General features: G+C 39.1%; 1 protein-coding gene across 3 annotated transcripts in view; it reads left to right on the top strand.

The window, feature by feature from the left end:
• Positions 1-24,292, top strand: part of mkln1 (muskelin 1, intracellular mediator containing kelch motifs) — a 150,374-nt gene that overhangs the window by 42,758 nt on the left and 83,324 nt on the right. For all 3 annotated transcript variants that reach the window (XR_005944728.1, XM_041202257.1, XM_041202256.1), the window contains exons 5-7: positions 5,800-5,909; positions 14,368-14,560; positions 18,491-18,568. Coding sequence is in view for 2 of the 3 variants with exons in the window: in XM_041202257.1 (XP_041058191.1) it covers positions 5,800-5,909; positions 14,368-14,560; positions 18,491-18,568 (381 nt within the window). In the remaining variant the exon portion in view is untranslated. The remainder of the gene's footprint in view (positions 1-5,799; positions 5,910-14,367; positions 14,561-18,490; positions 18,569-24,292) is intronic.

The raw sequence follows: 24,292 nt of genomic DNA, 5'->3' as shown, positions 1-24,292 counted from the left end.
CTACCCCACCACCCCACCCCACCCCACATTGGTGTGCCTTGTGACTTTTTTACATTAAAGACAATATCAATGCAAGTTGTTTTCCTGTTAAACTCAATAGCTATTTTTCACGTAAGATAATGGTTTGTGAATGTTGAACAGTTCAACCATGCAGATCACTATGATCCTATCCTGATCTTCTGTCCATACATGTGCACCCAGTAGTCACTAAGTGATCAGGAGTGGGATCTATGGCTGATGTTACATCTTGTCTCCTCTCCAGAATTGAGGCCCCCAACCATTCTTGGAGCCAAGATCAACAACTTCAACACAGACTGTTACATTTTGGGCCCTCCTCCTTAGAACCATACAGCTTGGTGTATACCTATTGAATCACTGGAGATCTCTCATAAACAGTTTGTTTCATGCAAACTTTTTTAAAAACAAACTTTAAAGTTCAGTTTAGTATAGATCAGGCATGAAAAATTACATTTCATCAAATTTCCTGGTTAAGATTCTCATATTCACAGTTCTACATTGCATAATTGCATCATCTGCTAACTGGTCCCTGAAATATGACGTGGAGCTAGGACTAATTGACATTTCTGTTCTTTTCATATGCAATTTAATTGCATGTATTGTTTGAGCATCCAGTTCCTGGAACATTGTACAGCACCTCTATTCTGTCTCCCCACCCCCCCAAGTTATGGATTAAGAAATTAATATATTCAGATGCAGTCCTCAAATACAACTAAGCTGGCCATAAGTAATGTGGAATATTGCCGTAGAAAATATGATACCTCTGTCAGCTGCAGTTTTTTAAAAAAATTTTGATACATAGCTGAAGTAGTAATTGAAGCTGTTTTGAATTTTGGAACTAACTTGAAATCCTCCAGTGTGCTGCATGGATGGCAGCCCTTTACTTATTTACAGTCATGTTCCCATAGTACTTGCAGCATAGAAACAGGCCATTCAGCCCAGAAATTATATGCCGGTGTTATTCTCTACACGAACCTCCTCCCATCTTATTTCATTTCACCCTGCAAACATGTATTTCTATTCCTTTCTCCCCTCATGTGCATTTCTAGCTCCTCCCTTAAATGCATCCATGCTCATTGTTTCAATCATTCCATGTGGTACAAGTTCCACATTCCAACCACTCTGAATAAAGAAGTTTCTTATGAATTCCTTATTGGATTTGTTAGCGCCTGTTATGACCACAGTCGATGTTAATTGTTGTGCAGACCAAATCTTGGCTTATGGGCCATGCCTTTTTTTAATATTTTGAAAACGAGAAGAGGACATACTGGTCTCAGCAGCAAAAAGTCCAGTAACATGTTTGGGATTTTAAAAATTATAAGTAAAAATTATTAACAAGAAATGAAAACTTAAGCGCACAAGATTATTGTTACACAGTTAAAATTAGTCTTACTAAACGTGCCCCCAGAAAGATTCTCTAATTCGTAGGACCCACAAGTAAACACTTCCAGGCAACTCTCCCTTATAGAATTTTAACTATAAAAATCCAGTAATATTACCCAAGGCAAGCTGTAGCTTTAATAAAGGTGTACCACACGACCTCTTAAACTCCCTTCCATTCTACTGTGGAAATCCAAAACTTGAGAACAAGACTATTTTTGTAGCCCAAGACTTTTCTCACTTGACTGGATGGTTGATTCAGACTGCATCTTCTCCCAGCCTAGAGCTGTTTCCAGGAGATCGTCATCACACAGCTAACAGCTATCAGCTACCAACTCCCTCAAGCTTTCCACAGTAACTTTAAAATACCTTTCCCCCTTTCATCTCAGGTTCCTTTGTTGTCACACCTCTTTGAAACCCAAACCCTTCCAAATATAAAATATTTCATGTTTCTATTTTGTCTCTGCTTTTGGCTCAGTAAAATGTAATATACACTCTTTCACTTACCCATGGAAAACCTGCAAGATGCAAACATGTTTCTTGTCACTTTTGACTTTCCTTTGATATACAAACAAACTCTCAACTTATCTAAAAATGCCAATATTAGATTCAGCCTATTCACTTGCACCTCAAACCTGATGCCTCTGTCACAGAATCACAGTGCAGAAGAGGCCCTTTGGCCCATCAAGTCTGTACCGAAATACCTGACCTACCTACCTAATCCCATTTACCAGCATTTGGCCCATAGCCCAAGTGCTCATCCAGGTACTTTTTAAAGGATGTGAGGCAACCCGCCTCCACCACCCTCCCAGGCAGCTCATTCCAGACCATCACCACCCTCTGGGTAAAAAAGTTTTTCCTCACATCCCCCCAAGCCTCCTGCCCCTCACCTTTGAACTTATGCCCCCTCGTGACCGACCCTTCAAATAAGGGGAACAGCTGCTCCCTATCCACTCTGTCCATGCCCCTCATAATCTTGTCTTCTCTGCTCCAATGAAAATTACCCTTTCATGTTTTTAAACCCCCCCCCCCCCCCCCATCCAGACAACCTGCCTTCGAGTAACCTTCCTCAGCTTAATTAAATCATTTGCACACGCGCACACAGCCTTCTTCACAGAATAACACAATATTCTCCAAAAATATGAAGAAAAATACCATCCATTCTCAGAGTGACCATCTTATATTCATGGCTTCTAGTTTTGGACTCCCCCACAAGTGGAAGTATCTTGGGCGTGAGATTGATCCACGCCAGCAGCACAAAACAAGCTTGGAGCAAATTGGCTGCTGATTTATCACTATGCCTGTATTTATTTCCCATTGTCTTAGAAAATATTGCCAAGATTTTAATTTCAAGTCAAATAAAAGTGACGGACTAGAAAATAAGTTCTGAAAAGAGTTTGAACTACTCTTCTGTGAACTTCAGTGGAAAGAAGATTGGGTGCCATTTCACACTGCTGGTGTTCCCGATTTCACCCCACTTCTCTATGATGACCCTCCAGAATCTCCACAGAATTTTGAAGACTTTTATCAGGTCAGCTCTTGGCCTTCTCCTTTCGAGAGAAAATAGCCCCAGCTTGTTCATCACATTCCAGATTAGCAAACTCTTGAATATAGATGTTTTGGTGTGCTTCTGTATTGCAGGGTACACTACATAAGTATATGCAGATTGTACTTGATGGAGAACATTGCAGGTGCAGCACCATGGGGCAACATGTTTCAGCTATATATTTGGGATTGAATTTCATCTAGACAAGAACTGAACCATTCAAATTGAAATTGGTTGCTAATTTTCTCCCTGGCAATCGTAACACTTTGGATTTGATCTGTTATATTTTTGACCAACGTTTCAATAATACAGGTCCTCATGTTCATTATCTGGAATTTATAGAAAAAATACTGTCAAATGTATCATTTCACATGCATTTACAGTTAATTAAACTCTCAACTTTTATCATGTTAGTTATTCAAGTAAATTAATATATTTTTAAAGTTTGAATAACTTGAGTTATAGTTGTCCATCAAAATTCAGAACTCAATTACTCATTATTGCTGGTTTGCTTGAAGTTGGCCGTTGCTTTGTGTAACATTGAAACATGAGGCAAAACTAATTCAAGTTCACTCCACTTTTGTATTTTTAACTCAATAATAAATTGGTTGATTGCAATGGTCACAAAATGAAGAAATTTAGATGTTTTCAATAATTACTTCTAATAATGAACTGGTTTAAATACACAGATTACTTTAAGTGAGAATTGGCATGAAGAAAAAGTCTAAGGCTGGTTCTGACAGATACAATGTGCTAGGGAAAAGCTGACTATCAACGTAGCTGGCTAGGATTAAGGCCTTGGAATTCAAAAAATGCAGGACTTCAAACTAAAATTTAGCTTATTCTATTTACAATTTTTATGCATTGTTCATAAGCCTTTTTTCAGTTTTTAAATGTAGTAAGACTGTATCTTGATGGACTGCACACCAGTTTTTGGGAAAGATGATCAGACATTGACTTGATGGGTGAATGGCCTCCTGTGCTGTTATAATTGACTGTGCCTCCTCTATTTTAAAAATACCTGGTTTAATCTACTGTGTATGCCATAAGATAAAGTAGTTCATTTGGTTGTATTATTGCGTCTATGCTTCAAAATGTGTCACCTTTTTCCAATTTGTGCATTTTTCCCTGCCTTTTAACTTTTGAGCCCTTCAGTTAAGAGTTGCAGCCATTCACATTAGATACATTGCTGCTGGGGCTTGGCCTAAATAGCCAAGTGGTTATGGTACTGGGTTTGTAACCCCAAGATCAAGAGTTCAAATCTCACAATGGCAAACTATGAAACAATGTCACTTCATCTGAAACAGATGGAAATGGGTTTGTACTCGAAAGAGTTACATCGCTGCTGGCTGTACTGCTGTTTGATGCATTGTATGCCATTGCTTGTTTTATTTCTCTTCTCTCCCACCCCATCGCAAGTGCAAAGTTAGGTTCTTCATTCCTGTGAAGGGTGCAATACAGACCATCTCACTAACAACTGGTGAAAACCACTTCACATTCTGTTAGTGGGTAGCCGTCACCCCTTTTGAAACATTATGTTATTCCCTTTTAATAAGCAACAAGCCAAATTTGCATCAATAGTTTAGTGCTAATAACCCAGTGTCGACATTTGTAGATTGGACAGTAGATCAGTGGACAAATAGAAATTAAAAGTGCAGACAGATTTATAGTCATATTTTCCAGAAAGTAGTACTTCAGAAATGTGGCTTAAGCAAAAATCAGAAGGAGGAATGTTTTTTTCAGGAGAGGAATTCGAAACAGGATGTTCATTGAAATTAGAAGTATTGGATTGGAATCAAATTGTCCCTTTTGGAGCATAATGTTTGATGCCTGCATTGGAACAGGTAGATTTGATTGCCTGACCGCCCTGGGAGTATGAATTGCAGTTTTCACTTTTGTGAAGTGTCTTGTCCCTGCTGCCCACTATTACTGGTGGTTTCTTTTTTTTTATCTATACTGTTGAGAGGTAGCTTCTGTTTTGTTACTGACCAAAACTTAAATGGGTTATTGGAATAGATCCCTAAAATGCATCTTGCAAATGCACCAAGCATCAATATTTTATAGCCTTGTTATTGCTATTGCTCATTGTAATTTTTATCTACAAATTTTAAAAAGTTTTATTGTGTTGTTAACCCTCAATGGGTGATATAATCTAGTTGTGTATGTTTGTCACAGCCTACTTTATATAGATAATCTTGGTCAGTTATTAATGATCACAAAATCTTGTGCTTGACAAATGGTTTCAATTAAATAATCTTCTTAGCCTTGAAGAGCATGTGCTGTAAATAATATATTGTGGAGCTCGATTAAAGCGTTAAGTTAGCGCAGTGCCTTATTTGAAGAGAACAAGCCTTGGAACATAAAAACCTGAACTACTTCAAAGCTAGATGTGATCTGCATTCAGTGGAAGCAAAATACTGATTTATGCAAAGCTCCTTATTAATGCTAGCCTGTACAGTGCCCATCTGGAGATGGTAGGAAACCTTCTTTAGGCCCATTTTTAGTATGCAAGTGAAGGATGTGCTGCCATTTTTTTTCTGCAATGATCGATCTTTAATCCTTTCTCTTTGTTCTATAGGAAGCTTTGCAGTAATGAATAAACCGGTTTGTTTTCTCTCTGTACTTTTTTTCTCTGTTTAATCCCATGTTTATTACCACTTTAATTTAACAGCCAACTATATTTTGACGATCTGCTTTTTTAATCTGTTCAAAAGTCTATACAAAGAACATGTGCGGGTAGTTATTGAATGATGAGTGATGTGCAAGAATGGGTTTTGCTCATTTTGAGATTATGTGAAACTACTTTAGGCAAATCCAAAAAGTTTTGAAACTTTTTTCCACCGTTTTCTTTATAGTTCCCTTAATGTCCTGGGGTCCTAGCTTTAACTTCAGCATCTGGTACGTTGAACTACATGGGATAGATGAGCCAGATATTGTGCAACCGTGCCTTAACTGGTACAGCAAGGTAGGTACTGTCGTGTATTTAATCTGTCTTTTTTTTCACTTGTACTGAATTTAAAATCTCACTTTTGTTGCTGCATTTGTATTATATAGAGGAAGCAAGAGCTAAGCTTAGTATTGAGGGCCACCTTAGCTGAGAGCACACATTTAGAAAAGTTTGATGCAATTTAAATGTACTTGTGATTGTCAGTGAAACCTACATCTGAGCTGCTAAGAAATTAAGTGGTATGACTGAACTGAGAGGAACTGGCTCTGAAGCTCCAAGTTTTTTTTAAATACAAAGTGTTGCGAACATTTAAAAATAAATCTGAATATCTCACTTTAACCAGGAGAACTACGCCACAGCATTTGACTTTTTTAAACAAAAAAATACTTAATTGTATGTAAAAGATTTCAACAAAACAAGTACAATTAACTTAGTAATTTGGTTTCTAACTATATGTATTATGCACTCAGCTTTGGTTCCTACTTTGCCCAAGAATTCTCTTAAAAGACGCATCAGCCATGAAGTTATTTACTTCTGAAGGGACCACCCATAAGTATGCCACAGCCCTCTGGAGAATTTTCCTCAGCTCCAGCTATTCTCATAGATATAAGTTTCATTTTACCCCTCTTGACTGTGGAGGCCTCATTCCTTGTTCGGTTGCTTTACAATACTTCAAAGATAATCTGCTGGTTGGTTACTTTTGCAACAAGGCACTGTAAGATGTACTGTAGATTCTCCTACTAGCTTCAAACTAGGCAATCTTCCAATTTCTGCTACTCACAAGATTCAAACTGAGGTTAAGCCTCACCCACCTTCCATGTGGTCAATGATGAAGTTAGTGTTTTACTCTGCTTACAGCGCAGGTCTGAATAACTGTCATTTATTTTGGCTAACTCCTTTCAGTGAGCTATAAATCACACAAGGTCCAAACTGCAACTTAAGGTCTCTCTGAGCAAACACCAAGATAAATAGAAACTAGAGAGCCCTCCTAAGCTACACCTATTTCCATGACAATGTAGCCCACTCTGGACCATTCTAAAATGACCTTTGTTAATAATCCCTCATTTACAGTTTTTTTTCCGATCAGATTAAGCAAATGGGTTTCATTGAAAGGTTTAAATTAATTTACCTGTAAGTCCCCACAAAAAATCTCTCTGGACTGCACTTCTTTGCAAGCTGTGTAAACATCACACCTTTCTGTTCTCCAACTAGATAAGCCCACCTGTTGTTTTATGATCTTACCTTTCTAGCTGTTAACCTCTTAAAGCAGCATGACCCTAACCTTTTAAGTGTAATAGACTTCAAGCTGCTTTAATTGTACTTACGCCATTTTTATTTTAACAGTTAAACTTTAATTTCTAAAACTACATGAACCATGAACTAGATATTTGCAACAAAGTTTTTAGGTTTTAGGAATGGTTGACTGACAATTTGATCAAAGACCTTTAAATATAACTTTAGCAAGGTCAGAACTGTATGGTATTTGTGGCTGAAAGCAGGTTTGAAATATATATAACAAATATATTAAAACATTCTTGAGTTTACTTTTATTACAACCAGCAACCACAGCATCAATGATTGGGAAGCTTTTAGAAATGATAATTTGGGACAAAACGAGTAGTCACTTGGGCAAATGCAGGTTAATTAACAAAAGCCAGCACAAGTTTGTTATGGGCAAATCATATCTATCTAACTTGGTTGATGTTTTTTAATGAGACAACAGCGAGAGTTGGTAAAGTTAATGCCATTGATGTATATGTGGACTTTCAAAAGGTGATGTGGTGCACAACAAACTTTTGAGTAAAGTTAGAGCTCATGGAATAAAAGGGACTGGAGCAATATGGATACAAATTGGCTGAATGACAGGAAACAGTGAGCAGCGGTAAACAGTTGTGTTTCAGACTGGAGGAAAGTTTAGTTTGGAGTTCCACAGGGGTCAATGTTAGGACCCCAGATTTTTCTGATATTAAATACCTGGACCTTGGTACACAAGGCACAATTTCAGAATTTGCAGATAACATGAAAATCAGAAGTATTGTGAAACGTGAGGATAGTGTAGAATTTCAAAAGGAGATACAGATTGGTGGAATGGGTGGACATGTGGCAGGTGAAATTTAATGCAGAAAGTGCGAAGTGATTCAGTTTGGTAGAAAGAACGCAGGGGGACAATATAAAACAAGGGGTACAATTCTAAAAAGGGGTGCGGGGTAGAGGGACCAGGGGATATATGGCGAGACAGGTTGAGGGAATGGTTAATAAAGCATTTGGCATCATGGACTTTATAAAAAGGCACATAGAGTACAAAAGGAAAGAAGTTAAGTTAAAATTGTATAAAACACTGGTTTGGCCTCAACTGGAGTATTGCAGCCAGTTCTGAGCATTAGTAAAGATGTGACAGCATTAGAGAGGTCGCAGAAAAGATAATGGGAATGGCTCCAGGAATAAACAACTTCAGTTGCGTAAATAGATTGGAGAAGCTGGGACTGTTTTCTTGGGGAAGAGAAGGTTGAGAGGAGATTTGATAAAGGCATTCAAAATCATGGGTCTGGACAGAGTAGATAGGCAGAAAGTTGGTGAAAGGGTTGAGTGAGTGTTTAGGATCTGGAATACACTGCTTGAGAGTGTGGTGGTGAGAGGCAGGTTCAATTGAGGCATTCAGACAGAAATTGGGTCATTAGCTGAATAGGAAAAATGTACACGGCTATGGGGAAAAGGCAGGGGACCAGCTGTATTGCTCCTGCAGAGACCCGGCATGAACATGATGGGCTGATTGGCCTCCTTCTTTGCTGTAACCATTCTGTGATTCTAACCAATTAATGCTTGTCTTAATCAACTGCTACCTGCTGTTAGGAAAATTTCCATGTACATTGGTCAATCTTTGTTTTAGCTGCTCAATTCTGTAGTCATTACATTAATGTATTTTCAGAGGGCCTGTGCTAATAAGCAATGTTTTTTTTCCCTGAATAAATTGAGATTGGTGAAAAGAACTTGATAATTGCAAATTTCCTGAAATTGGGAAAGTTTTAAACCGAAAGTAGCTGAATTCACGATGCTTAATATGTTTTCTCGGTATTCTAATCTCGGGAGGAGTAATTAAAATGTCACCGCATGGCTACTAAATGTTGAGTTTGCAGTAGTTCCTTGTATTGTTTTGGAGCACCTCAAAGGCTTAAACAAGTAAAGGGTTGGGTTTTATAATCCATTATATAATGGTTTCTGCAACAGCAATTTTTGGCACTTGATTTCACTTCAGTCAAGGAATTAACTTAAAGTAATAGCTTTGCAACTAGTTTCAAAATCTAATTTTGTCAACTGTTGTTATTGAATTGAACAGAAACCTGAAAATGTTCGGGTTAGTCATAACTATTTATTGCCTAGATTCAACTCAATGGATTTATCAGCTCGTCTACATTAGGCAAGTCCAACCTTTTCGCATTTCAGTTTTTTCTCACTCAAGGGGTCGATGACCAAATTTTGGAAAGTTAAATGTTAAGGACAGGAGGGGGCTTAAGTTAAACAGCCCTGATTTTCTCCACTGAGCACTTGTCCGTGAACAGCGAGGTGCTTTTTGATTTTCCCCTTTACAAGTGGTGACACATTTTCCCCAGTCCCTCAATTTTGGAGTGAATCCAATCCTCTATTAGTAATCCCACAGCAAATTCAAGCTAGTGTAGAATCAGAAGGTTAGTTCATTTTGCACACACTTAGAATGCAGGAGGGGGTGGCACTAGGTAACCCCGGTACTTTCACACAATAAAAGAGGGATAGGGAAAGAAAAAGATACAAGGAAATGACTTCAGACAAAATAAAAATTGTTGTTTCATGTGAGTCCAGAATCAAAACTCCAATGGTGCATTTCTTCAGCGAGGTTAGCAGGCTGAAGCTGGTGCGGGGTAATCCACTTTTTCCAATAGTGCTGACCATCCTTTAATAAGTTGAACAGAGATTTCAGGGTCCTTTGTCCTCACAGAGGTACCATCTGCATTGGCCAGAGCTCTTCCTTAGAAATGTAAAAAGTCTTTGTGCATTTCCTTGGAATTTGATTTCTGCCATCACAGCGGACAGTTATCTCTTTAGAGATAACGAGCTCCCTGCTGTTTTTCTGAAGGCTAGAAATTCCTTTTATGTGAGTCGTAGCTAGTCAGGCTTCAGTCAGTGTAAACCCTTTGTCCACTTAAAAAAAATTATAAAGTAGCTAGGATGATATAGATGTATATTTTCCTTCAAGTTTTTTGAGCATCACATAAGGTTTGGCACAATATTAAATGTGAATTTAAAAAAAATGTTGATATGAAGGGAAGGGTAAACCTGCTGAGCAAAGAAAACAATGTCAAAGCAATAAATTGATAATTCAAAAAGCAAGCATTTAATGAAGATGACCATTAGAGTGTGAGAGGGTGTGTGTGTCAGACTCACTCCAAGTCTTGGGTGCCATTCACCCTCACATATTGTGTGAATAGGTGTGATTATGTGTTGGTGTTTGGGGGTGAGGGTGAGTGAGAACCCTGAGACTGGGAGTGAGCCAGGCACTCACTCATGCGCTCCCCTGCGCTTGCTCGCCGTCTCTCGCATTCACGCCTGCTGGGCCTGGGTGGTTTGGAGATTAAAATGGTGAGGAGGGGTTCGGGACAGTTGTCTTGCTCCCCACCCTGTCTAACACCCCAGCTTCCCTGAGTCCCGCTGTTGCTGCAATCGCCGCTTTGGCACCCCCCCACCTTACTGGCAGGCAGTCTGTCTCATGGGTCTTCCACTTCACGCACCTTCTACTTCACTTAGCTGTATTTTGAACACTGGCTCTGCGGGACAGATGGAAAGGCACGGTGGGCTGGATTGTGGCCTGGTTGGACAAACCTGCTCTGCATTTCTTCTAAAGGGTGCCAAAGAATTGATTGATAGGAGGTGCCACTATATCTGCTTGGTATTTGTTTGCTTAAAGGACCTCAAATGGTGAACTAAATGGGCCCGAGCACCAACCTGCACCCCTCCATGATTCAGGATTTCCCTTTACAGTCTTGTTTTTAAATGGTCTTCTCATTTTATGAACTTTGGAAATGCACCACCATTGTGCTGAATATTTCTGCTTCCTCTTATCTAATAGTTACTGATCACTAGGGTATGAGCAGCATAAAAGTATCAATTTCCAAAGCATGTCCCTTTTGCTAACGTACCATCAAAATCTGTTCCCATGATTTTAGAATCTATCTGTTAAAAGGTTATGAATGCAGAAAATGTTGGTGCGAGCTGAGCCTAGCATCAAGTGCGTTTCAGCTGAGAGCATTCAACAGTATCTCAGATCAGGGGAAGTATTCAGCATTCTAATTGTTTGCAGAGAGCGGATGTTTTTTTTTGTAATTTTAAAGGCCTAGTTTGAGTGGGAGTTGAATTTAACTCCAAAAGAAGGTTCATAGTAGCTGGGTGCAATTATTTGTCCACCTCCCTATAATTATGAAACCTGTTTAATTATAGTTGTTGTACCTCTCCCTTATTTCTGCATTTGCCAAAATGTGTCCTCTAGTTACTGACCTGTTTGCCATTGGAAACAGTTTTTATTTACTCTATCAAAATTTTCATGATTTTGAACACCTCTATAAAATCTCCTCTTAAACTCCTCTGCAATGAGAAGCACATGCACAGTTTCTCTAGCCTCTCGCCACACTAGAGTCTCTCATCCCCGATAATATTCTAGTAAATCTCTTCTACACCTTTCTAATGTCCTTTCTAAAATGTTGTACCCAGAATTGAACGTAATACTCCACCTTAGGCTCAACAAATGTTTTCCAAAATATTAGCATATCTTTCTTGTTTTTTATCCTCTTTCCCTATAAATTAAATTAAAACAAGGAACCCATATTTTTTTCGCCGCCTTCTCAACTGGTCTTGTTAACTTCAAAGATTTGTATACATCCACCCCCGCCTTCCCTTCCCCCAAAGTCTGTGCCCCTGCACTCCCTTTAAAATTATACCATTTAATTTATATTGCCTCCTTGTTCTTCCAGCAAAAATGTATCATTTCACAGTTCAATCTTAAGTTTACTCTGCCACATGTCCACCCATTTTTGCATTTTCTGTATTGCTGGCCTGTTACTCTCCTCCTTAGGGTTTATTGCATTTCCGAGTTTCATGTTATCAGCAGCCTTTGTAATTATACCCTGTAAACCAAGTCCAAGTCATTGATGTGCATCAAAAGGAGCACCAGGGAGCATTACTATACATCGGGGACTCATGGGGAACTCTATGGTATACCTCCCTTTAGTTTGGAAAACAACCATTCACTGCCACTCTTTGCTTTCTGTCCCTTAGCCAATTTTGCATCCACACTGCCACTGTCCCTTTCATCTCATGGGCTTTCACTTTGATAACAAGCCTGCTGTGTGGTAATTTGTCAAATACTTTTCGGCAGTGCAGTTGATGTTTGTTTGGACTACCCTCACGAACCCTCTTGATTACTTCATCAGAGAATTGTCAGTATCAATTCCACAACCAATAAGCTTCTTGAACCATTGAGCTGGGATATCATTTTGTGCCGTTCTTGTCATACGGACTCGAAATGTTAGCTCTGTTTCTCTCTCCACAGATGCTGTCAGACCCGTTGAGTTTTTCCAGCACTTTGTTTTTGTTTCAGATTTCCAGCATCCACAGTATTTTGCTTTTATCATAGATTTACTATGTTTATAGTACAGGTTGAGTATGCTTTATCCGTATGTCCAAAAACTGAACCTTTTTTAAAAATGGACCCTAACGTGAGCTGACACAAACCTTGCCGACCGGACCTGACCTTTTTAAAATGTAGATTGCAGCTAATCCTTGGCTTAGACTATTTTAAGTAGGCTTAGGCTTACTGTATATTTGGTAGGCATATCATATCCAAACCCAAAAATATCTGACTACCGAAACGCAGTCGGGCCCCAAGGGTTTTGGATGAAGGGTACTCGACCTGTACTTTAGTATGTGGTACATGCACTTAAAATATAACATTTATAACCATAGCAGATGTTCAGGACTCGAAACAGGTTACAGTTCTGAGCTTAGCTTGCATGTTGATCAATTTGATGGATCCTTAATAGTTAATTATTTTCTTTTCTCTCTTCCCCACTATGTGACAATTCAAGTGTTAGTGCGTTGCATAGTTACATCAAAAGTTAAGAACTCCTGATATGTAGAAACTAATTAAAACCCACAACTTATCTATAACTTGAGTTCATAAGCTGATTCTCTTGCAAGCTTTTTCTGTTGGAATGTAGATCAGTGTATCTTCCCATTAAGTTACCGGATTAAAATTTCTCTTCTGATGTCGATGTTATTACATCAAGTGAAACTCCTCCCTATAAATCTTTGATTCTGTGCCATTTAGTATTAGTTTGATTCTAAACTCTGACGTTTTCACTAAATGTGTCCATGCACTCCGATCATTGATTACAGCTCCCTGAAACTTGGAATCCAGTATGCAATGGCACGTCTCCAATTCAGTAGATGGATACTTCATATTAATCTGCAAGTGCTACAAGAGTCAGTTGCGGTTCAAAACTTCAGTGGTCACCATCTTAGAATTGCTATGCACCTGAAATGATTTTTCAGATACTACAATTTAAAAGCCATATTTCTCTAGCATTCAAAGACTAAAACCTAACATCTCTGTAATATAAAGCTAAATCAATAGCTGTATTATATTAGAGCACTTTGCTTGATTGCACTGTTCATGCGTTAGCATACTAAACAATGTGCATCATGCACACCTTCTGCCTGTGGGTTTGCATGTCATCATGAAACTACTGTGATACAGGTTTAAGAAACAAAAATAATTTCCACAGATCCCAGGACCATGAGTCTAGATGCTACAGTTGTCCACCTTCAATTGGTTGATATTAATTGTATTATATAAAATTAATAATACCCTGCTTCCTTCAGTCCCAAGTGATGCCAGGAGGCTGGACTGGGTTGAGCTGTCACTGACTCCCCACCTGCTGTGCATTGCCCGCTCAGTGCAGTCCGGGCCTGTGATTCGGGCAGGTGCTTCTAGACATTAAATTGCCAGCAGAAACTAGGCATTGGGTTGTGGGTTACTATTGGATATTTATCAGATTTGAATTTTATTTGTCAGCATTACGTAAGGTTTTTTTATAACGCATCTTTATTTTGCATTCATGTAACTATTAAAAATTCCAGATCTTCTCAAGATGTTCTTTTGGATTCTGTGTCTTTGGTCCGTTTTGCAAGCAGAAGTCATAGCTCTAATGATTGACTTTACCCTTCTCCAGTATCTAGCCATATAATAGTGTGACTAAGGACTGTGACAATAAAGCGCTGTTAAATGAGCTGGATGTTGCCTGTCTTGCACATGTCTCTCCAGACTGATTTCCGTTCTAGTGAGACAAATTAATCTTCTTTGTTGTTGGATGTGGCAGATTGTGATGCAAGTGTGGAGACCAAAACTTCATCACAAAAATGTTTTTTTTACTGTTTCCTTATGTTCCAGTAGTACCGTGAACAAGAAGCCATTAGGCTATGCCTGAAACACTTTCGCCAGCACAACTACACTGAGGCCTTTGAGTCACTGCAGAAGAAAACTAAGATTGCATTGGAGCATCCAATGTTAACTGAACTGCACGACAAGTTGGTTCTTAAAGGTGACTTTGATGCTTGTGAAGGACTGATTGAAAAGGCTGTCAATGGTGAGTGTGCCCATTGTCTTAATGCTTTACCATCCAAACAAAGCAAATAGAGCCATCAATTAATTTGTAATTTTTTCCAGAACAGTTCTTGCACTTTCTTCATTCAAATATGTTCAGTGTAGAGTGGGTAAGAATGACCAATGTCCACAGATGACTGAGTTTTTGCTTGAAGCAGTGTTACCTGTTTCCTCATAGAATGCATGATATATGATGGACATTGCAAAGCTCAAATGTTTTGCATGGAGTTCCATTTGTACATAGGAGGTAAAGGTGCGTGGCTTAATGAATGGCTGTATATATTTGGTGAACGTGGTGAAGTCTATCTAATTGGCTGTGCTTTCCTTCAGATTTCCTTCCCTACCTGAACTGAAGTGAGGTGAGTTGGACTAATTGAAACCTTAACTTATGTGAGCCTGGCCATCTTAGAAACAGCTAGGAAGAACATGTTTGCTCAGATAAATTGAACTAAAATTGCCATTCAAAGTTTAGTTATATGTTGCAATGGGAGAGTTAAGATATTGGAGGCACGAACTTTGATTGAGTGCCTGTGTCTCATCCTAGATGCTCCTAAGCATGGTTGAAAAACTGCTTGGGTATGACATTAGTATGACATTTGATGATGATCAGTTCAATTTAAAAGGCCTGAATTTTTATTCTTTCAGAAGTCTCTCAGAAATATTCAAGAACATATTTTTAAATTTGAGGGCCATCACTGGGATTGATTTGCCTCGCTTGATCCCAATATTTTTTCTGAGTATTTACTTGTAGTCCTGTTTCGACACTCTGGCCGTTGTCTTATTGTGAGCTGTGCACCCTGTAACTGAACTTTGATTCTTGACTTTTGTTCAGTAAGGACCATGGCTACATCAAATAGTTGTCAGCTGTATTAAGGAATTGAAATATTTCAGAACTATGACCAAGATTGCACCATATCATCAAGCACAAAAGGGAAAAGGCTAATTAGTTTAGCACATATTTAGTCACTCATTACAGATTTAAATATAGGAAGTTATTTCAAAGCTCAGTTGCTGTTTGACAGGTGTACATGGCAGCTCTTTTGCTCACATTAATTCCTACAAACAGCAATGCAATTTTTGATTTTTTTTTTGTTGTTGCTGTAGATGAGAGAATACTGACCAAAACATAGGAAGAACTTCGTGGTCATCTTTGAATTGTCATACAATTTCTGATGATCACACAGGAACAGGCCGAGGTCCATGTCTGATCTGTTGTGACAATGTCTCCAATAGTGCAGCTCTTTCGCAGCACTTTTTTATTCACCATTTGGAGAGAATTTCATTCAAATGGAATTTCAAGCTTTTATCATCCTCTTTTTGGCACAGCGAAGGGACACCAAAGAGAAGCCCTTTGTGAAGTGAGGTGGACGTGACAAGATCATAGTTTTTCTGCAATTTCCAGTGGGAACGGCACACAGCTTTTAACCTCCAACAAATTGGCACAGAATTGGAAATTTCACTGAGACTAGACAAAGGTTGGTGGGAATGCAAGAACAAAAGTAGGCCATTCAATCCCTTGAGCCTATTTCACCATTCTTTTAGATCCTCACTGATTTTTGTTTCAGCCCCATTTATTGGCTGTTGATTCATATTCCTTGATCTCTGTCTTGAAAATTTCAAATTGACCAGTTGAAATTTCAATTCACAGCCTTTTTGAGGAAGATTGTTCCACCTTTACTGTACACTTTGTATGAACAAATGCTTCCTGATTTCACTGTAGAATGGCTCGTCTCAAATTTTAAGCTTGTTTTCCCACCCCCTACCCATTCTGCATTCTGCCACCAGAGGAAGTAACATCTCTGTTTCTCTTATTGTTTTGGACATCGAGATCGGATCAGTCCTCAAGCTTCTGAACACCGGGAAATGCAACATGTGGTTGCACATGAAACCTTTAAGCCCTGGTATTTTTGAGGGAGCAATTTCAGATGGGTGCAATAGGGATTGTTATCTGAAATGGGGTACAGTGGATAGATGTTTGCAACGCATTGGCTAACCAGATGCTTGCTGATACTGGATGTCTGAAATGATGTGTAGAATCATCAAAGGATAAAACTCTGAAGGAGGCCTGCCCATTTCCTTGCAGCTTTAGTTGTTCTTCCTTTGGCTCATGGCAGAAGAATTGTGAGAGGTGTTATTAGTGTTGCCTTAAATGTCAGTAATTTTATGCATTCAATTGGTCATGACTGAGATACCTACCGAAGCATTTGACAACCTAATCATTTGATTAGTTAGTTACAAATCCAGTAGCCTGGTTTGATTCAATGAAAGTGGTGCTGTGCTGGCATGTTGGGCTAAAACCTTTATGAAATACGTAATTAAAAAAAAATCATCCATAATTTAATTTTAAACTACTTTTGCCACGTATTGCAACCAAAGCAGTGATTTTAGGCAAGTGAATATTCTGCACTTAGGGCAATTAAGCTAAGTTGATACTGTTTTGGCAACCTGTTCCTGATGCAATGGAAACATTGTTGAAACCCAAGGAAATGTGGAACAATTCTTTAAGACCTGCTGTTAGTAGCAGAGTGCCAAATAACTCTTGTCACATGTCTTCCTGCATCAGTCTATTGGTTTCCTTGTTGGGCAGTGAAAAATAAATAATTTTATTGTATCAGGCAGGGTTTCTGTTGACCAAGCTCTTCCATTCAAGTATGGCATTGACCATTTACACAAATTAATTGGCACTCCCCCCCGCCACCCACCACACCAAGCCCAGACCAGAAATAGAGCCATGGAATCCTCTAGGTTGAGTTTAAATGCAGAATGTTTTTCAGAGTTGCAATGATGTTGCTTTTCATTTCATGTTGTATTGATGGAGCAGTTCTACCTGAAAGGTGCATTTTTGAGGATTTGTTTTTGAAACCTGAAAGCAGAGTTTAGACCAGCCAGCAAAAGTAATTTTTGCAACTGATAGGTTAGGGATGGGGTGGAAAACCTAAGGGGTCATACGGACTCGAAACACTAACTGTTTCTCCCTCTACAGATGCTGCTAGATCTGCTGAGTTTTTTCCAGCATTTTCTGCTTTTGTTTCTAAATTGGCTGCTTGAGTTCCCAGTCACTTATTATTAAACCTAGTTGGTGTTTTCAGGCTTCTAATTAAATAAGTTATAAACCCATCTTACCGCTCTTACCACCTCTACTTTTGAATATATAACTTGTCTCTTTTCTCACCAATACCAAAAAAAATCTAAGCTTTTCATCTTGCACTCATCAGAACACTTTGCAAGAATACCAATATAAGGGGAAAACAACAATTTATACTGTATATGAAGAGCGCGCTGATTGGTTGGCAAGTGGCGTTGCCATGGAGAATGTGCCAGTGATTGTGACTGACAGCTAACTACCAAGCGTTGTTTGAAATTTAAACCAGGCAGCTTGACCCTGATTGGTCAAGGCATTGCCCTGAAGAATGAGTCAGCGAATGGCTGTCACGTGTTTTGTTTACTTGAAACAGACGCAACAAAATTATTGTTTCCCCCTTATATTGGTATTCTTGCCAAGTGTTCTGATGAGTGCAAGACGAAAAGCTTGGATTTGTCTCTTTTTGTAGCAATACTCACGTTCTGTACTGCTAAGCGACTATTTGATTTTTTTTTCTTCGCTTATGTGATTTTTAATATTTTTTACTTGTAATAAATAAGCTTTGTAAAATCAGGAAGGATGCATTTTTACGAACTTGTGATCTGATATCCCAAATGAAATGTTACATTCCACATATGCCACTTGTGAAAAGAATTTAGTGACATGAGTGTTTTTCCTAAATATAAGCTTTGACCAGGTAATTCATGTCCCAGTGCAAATAAAGGAGACAGAAGTACGAAAAGGATATGTCAAAAATATAAAACCAGGAAAGCAATATTTGTTTTGTAACTGTGGAGTAATATCCAAAACCAAGTCTTCTTTTTATTTCAGATGGTTTGTTTAATCAGTACATCAGTCAACAAGAATACAAGCCCAGGTGGACTCAGATCATTCCTCAAAGTAGCAAAGGTAGGGAATACTGCAGAAACGTACATGGATTTTATGGATTGTTTTGGCAAGATGAATTCAGTTAATTTGAAAAATGAAGTTTTTCCCTCAATTATTTGAATGAGTCACATTTAACGAAAATTCATAGAATATAGTTTCTGAACTGAAAGGGAAGCTATAAGTGAATCGTACTATTTTGATTTGAACTAGACTGTCCATCAGATGTTTTGTTTGCAAGTTAAGAGAGTGAAGATAGAAGTAGCTGTAAGAAGGGCACAGGTCCCAAGAAATTAATCTCGCAGCATTTCTGTGAGCTGTGGGACCGGGTCCAGTTCGTGTCCAATAACCCTGCATTGCAAATGACCTTGGGTTAACTTGCCACTTGTGTACAAAGGATGTGTTTCTAGGTGAAGCAAGCAATGACACCAGTATTCTATATGAATACGTGAACAGCAACCCTGGTATGAATGACATTATTTTGGAAACTCGGCTGAAGTGCAAATACTGCTCTGCTGCAAAACCAAAAGACGTGTTTACGAATCATATGCCTGCTCACCTATTTCAGAAGTCCCTTAAAGTGAATGGCACATAATGAGCTGCTTTTAAGTGCAGTGACTGGGTAGGCAAACGCAGTAGCTATGTTGCACAATGAGACCTCAGAGCAAGAAAATGAATGACCAGTGCAGCTATTTTTTGTGACATTGGCAGAAAGAAGAACATTGACGTCCCACTCCAGTTGAAATATCACCATCGGATCTTTAACAACCATTGGCATAGGGAGACATGTCTTTAATTTAAGCCCCCCAGTAGAGATAATTACTCCCAAACAGCATTATATTAAATGAAAACTTGTGCTTCACTCCATAATTTATGAACGTACGAATTAGAAGCAGGAGTAGTCCATTTGGCCCCTCGAGCCTGCTCCGCCATTCAATAAGATTATGGCTGATCTGATTGTGGCTTCAACTCCACATTCCTCTTACCCCTGATGAACTTAGATTTTTGACTAACAAGGAAGTCCATCTACCTCTGCCATGAAAATATTCAATGGTCCTGCCTACACCGCTCTCCGGGAAGAGCCCAAAGACTCAGGACTCTCAGAGAAAAAATGTTGTCTTCTTCATCATCCTTTTGGATGATGGACATCTTTTCAGCATCCACCGTGCCCAGTCCCCTCAAGATCTTAATATGTTTCCATAAGACCAGCTCTCATTCTTCTAAACTCCAGTGAATACAGACCCAATCTGTCCAAACTTTCCTCAAGATAGCCCCCCTCCCCCATCCCAGGTACCAGTCAAATGAACCTTCTCTGAGCTGCTTCTAATGCACTTATACCCTTGCTTAAATAATGAGACCAAAACTGTACACAGTACTATAGGTGCAGTCTCACCAGCGCTCTGTATAACTGTAGCAAAGCAACCATATTTTTATATTTTATTCCCCTTGCAATAAACAACAACACCCAGTCGCCTTACTAATCACTTGCTGTGCCTGCATACCAGCCCTTTGTGATTCATGTACCAGGGCACCCACATCACTCTGTATCTCAGAGTTCTGCAATCTCTCTCAATTTAAATAACATGCTGCTTTTCTATTCTTCCTGCCTGGGCAAGTTCACATTTTCCTACATACTCAATTTGCTCACTCACTTAACCTATCCATGTCCCTTAGCACACTCCTTGTGTCCTCTTAACAACTTACTTTGCTACCTATCTTTTTGTCATCGGAAAATTTAGCAACCATACATTTGGTCCCTTCATGCAAGTCATTGATGTAAATTGTAAATAGCTGAGGCCCAACACTGATCTCTGTGGCACTCCATCTGTCACATCCTGCCAACCTGAAAAAGACCCATTTATGCCTACTCTGTTTCCTGTTATCTAACCAATCCTCGATCCATGCCAAAATGTTACCACCTGCACTGTGAACTCTTATTTTGCATAGTAACCTTTTGATGTGGCACCTTGTCAAATGCCTTCTGTAAATCTATGCACAGCACATCCACAGTTTCCCCTTTATCCATGTTGCTTGTTACCTTCTCAAAGAGCTCCAATAAACTAGTTAAACATAATTTCCCTTTCACGAAACCATGTTGGCTCTGCCTGATTGCATTGAGATCTTCTGTGCCTCACTATAGCCTCCTTGATGATAGATTCCAACAATTTTCCTATGACAAATGTTAAGCTAACTAGCCTGTAGTTTCCTGCTTTCTGTCTCCTTCCAAGCTTGAATAGAGGAGTCACATTCACTATTTTCTAATCTGATGGGACCTTTCCAGAATCTAGGGAATTTTGGAAAATTAAAACCAATGCATCCACTATCTCAGCAGGCACTTATTTAAAGAATCTAGGATGAAGTCCATCAGGAAGTGGACCTGGGGACTTGTCAGCTTTTCGTTCTAATTATTTTCGCAGTACCCTTTCCCTGGTGATTATAATTGTTTTGCGTTCCTTGCTCCCTTTCACCTCCTTATTCACAATTATTTCTGGGATATTATTTGTATCCTCTACATTGATGACAGATGCAAAATATTTGATCAATTCATCTGCCATTTTCTTACTTTCCATTATTAGTTCCTCATTCTCACTCTAGAAGACCAACGCTCACTACTTTTTTTTCCTTATTAATTACCTGTGGAAACTCTTGCCATCTGTTTTTATATTTCTAGCTAGCTTTTGTGCTCTAATTTCCCCCTCCTTATTCACCTATTAGTCATCCTTTGCTGTTATTTACATTCTGTCCAATATCTGACTTGCCACTCATCTTTGTGGAATTATGCGCTTTTTCTTTCAATTTGATATCATCTTTAACTTCCTAAGTTAGCCACGGATGGTGCATCCTTCTCCTAGGGTCTTTGTTTCTCACTGGAATGCATCCTTTGTGAATGTTCTGAAAAAGTTCCTTAACTATTTGCCACTGTATCTCTACTGACCTATCCCTTAACCTAATTTCCTGGTTCACTTTAGCCAGCTCTGTCTTCTTGTCCTCATAATTGCCCATATTTAAGTTTAAAACAGTAGTCTTAGGTCCAGTCCTCTTTCCCTCAAACTGAACGTGAAATTCAATTATATTATGATCACTGCTAACTAGGGGGCGCCTTCACTATGAGTTAATTCGGTCTCATTACACATGAGCAGATCTAGTATAGCCTGCTCTCTAGTTGGTGCTAAACGTGCTGCAGAAACTTTGCCGAAAAGAAACTATGAACTCATCGTCCAGGCTACCTTTGCCAACCTTTCTCACAAGTCTCCATTTATTTCTTCCTGTTTACCCTGTCCTACAATGTGGATACTGTTAGGGGGCCTATAAACCACTCCTACAAGTGACTTCTTACCTCTACCATTTCTCATCTCTACTCAAACTGATTCTACATCTTGATCTTGAGAGCTTAAGGTTATCTCTGTCTATTGAACCAGTGTCATTCTTAGTTAACAGAGCTACCTCCCCAGCCTTTTCTTGCTTCCTGTCATTTTGAAGCGTCAGGTACCCTTGAATATTCAGGTCCCAGTCTTTGTCATCCTGCAGCTATGTCTCTGTAAGGGCTATCAGACCGTACATATTTATTTCTATTTGTGCTGTCAATTTATCTGTGTTGCTACGTGCATTCTGATTCAGAGCTTCAGTTCTGTATTTTTACTATTGTTGTAATCTCTATCGTTATCTGCTGGCGCACTGTTAAGTTTATATACTCTGTCCCTTCCTGCCATGCACTGATCATCATTTCACTTATTCCTATCTTGCTCGCTTGCCTTGTCTTCCCTATTTAATTCATCACATCTTCCCACCCTTGATCCCTCACCCCCACTATTTAATTTAAATCCCTTTCTGCCGCCCTAGTTAGATGACTTGCAATGTGAATTCCTTTCATAGGTTCACTTGTTAACCAGTGTTGAGAGCTTTAGAAATATAATCGGATAGCTCTTCATAGCAATTTAGCTTGGTGTGTGCTTGGCCTCTCGGGAAACATTTTCAAGTCTTGATGAAAAATGTAGTGTTTGGCCTACAGAGGTTGATCAGATTTTGTTTTTCCTCTGGTGTTAATATTTTGTAGTTTAGGGAGCCCAGTTTTACTTTAAAGAACTGCTCGTACTCGCTGACATGTTCTTTAGTGCTTTGGAAAATCTGTAAATGTTAGGAGTACCACAACAAAAATGAATTCTATTTCTCTCAGCTTTGCTTTGTGACGCCCCTTTGTTGAGGATAACTCCCAGTGTAGGGAGTTTAGCAGACAGCTACTGCAAAGGGTTTTATGCCCAGTGTGTGCTGCTTGATAGATTGTCAAGGAGATTGGTGCTGTGATCTCCTTAGTAAAAGGCTTGAGATGAAACCCAATACATGGATGGCAAACATAGTGATTGAATCAACTTGAATTTTGTGGTTTGTTTTTGAATGGGAGATTTTCAAAATGCAGCATAAAATGGTCACTCAGTGTAATGTAAAGAACCTTTCTGGTTAGCAGTTGTGAAATGGTGAGAAAAGCAGTTCTTAACCGATAAAGGAACCAGTAGCATTTGAACTGGATTCATGGTTTTAAATTCCAGCAAGAATGGGAAACCTAGTACAATTAAAAACCATTCCTCAAAGGTTAGGATAATTCTTGGGGGATGGCGGAGGGGCAGTGATGATCTATTATGCATTGCAAAGTTGGGTAAGACTTCCTGCTAAAAAAAAAATCTCTGAATATCCACTATTAACATTAAACTTGTTTTATATTTTAAATTTTGAATAAAATCTTGTGATGCCCGAAGACTGAAGTAAAATCTTAATGGAAGTGTGTGTTAGCCCCATGACTTTTTTCATTCTTTTGTGGGATGGGGGCGTCGCTGGCAAGGCCAGCATTTGTTGCCCATCCCTAATTGCTTTTGAACTGAGTGGCTTGCTAGGCCATTTCAGAGGGCAGTTAAGAGTCACCACATTTCTGTGGGTCTGGAATCACATGTAGGCCAGGCTGGGTAAGGATCGCAGATTTCCTTCCCAAAGGAAGGAGAATGTCCCTAAAGTGCATTAGAGAGCCGAATTGGTTTTTACAGCAATCAATGATAGTTTCATGGTCACGTTACTGAGACCAGCTTTCAATTCCAGATTTTTTATTCATTGAATTCAAATTCCACCAGCTGCCATGTGGGATTTGAACCCATGTCCCCAGAGCAATTTGCCTGGGCCTCTGCATTATCAGTCCAGTGACGTTATCACTGTGCCACTGACCCCCTGCCCCCTACAACTCAAATACATAAAGCCACTTAACCAAACAGGCCTGCTGCTTGTTTGCCTGGGTGACTTCCTGAAAACTTAGTTAGACCTCAAGGCAAGGATAAAGATTCTTGAAGTTATTGGGCAGCAATCAACCCATGAGAGTAATTTAAAGTACAAAGCCATCCTGGGTGAGAAGTTTTAAAGAAAAACCCAAAATTTGAGAAGGATATGCATGGAGTTTTGGATTCTATTCTTCGAGACAAACCAGTTCGATGTTCAGCTAATTTGTTGTTCATTAGTTTTCTCCTTAGGTATTATTACTTGTGATTTGTACTCCATAATCTAAAAACACTTGTTTGGTGTGGGGGGGGGAAGAGAAAGAAAACCTTCCATTGATATTTGGGGCTTTTATTCAATTATAGCATATTTAATTTTGCAAATATTCAATTTTGTTTTTAAAGTGGTAGGACAAGGTATTAACATTTTTTAGCCAAGAGTGCAGGCAGTCACCCTGCCTCCAGGTGCCTGCTTGTGTCGCTTAGAAACCAGCTT

Source organism: Carcharodon carcharias, chromosome 13 (genome assembly GCF_017639515.1).
Source record: "Carcharodon carcharias isolate sCarCar2 chromosome 13, sCarCar2.pri, whole genome shotgun sequence".
NCBI lineage: Eukaryota > Metazoa > Chordata > Chondrichthyes > Lamniformes > Lamnidae > Carcharodon > Carcharodon carcharias.
The sequence above is the reverse complement of the archived record's forward strand: the minus strand, read 5'-3'. Positions and strand labels throughout refer to the sequence as shown.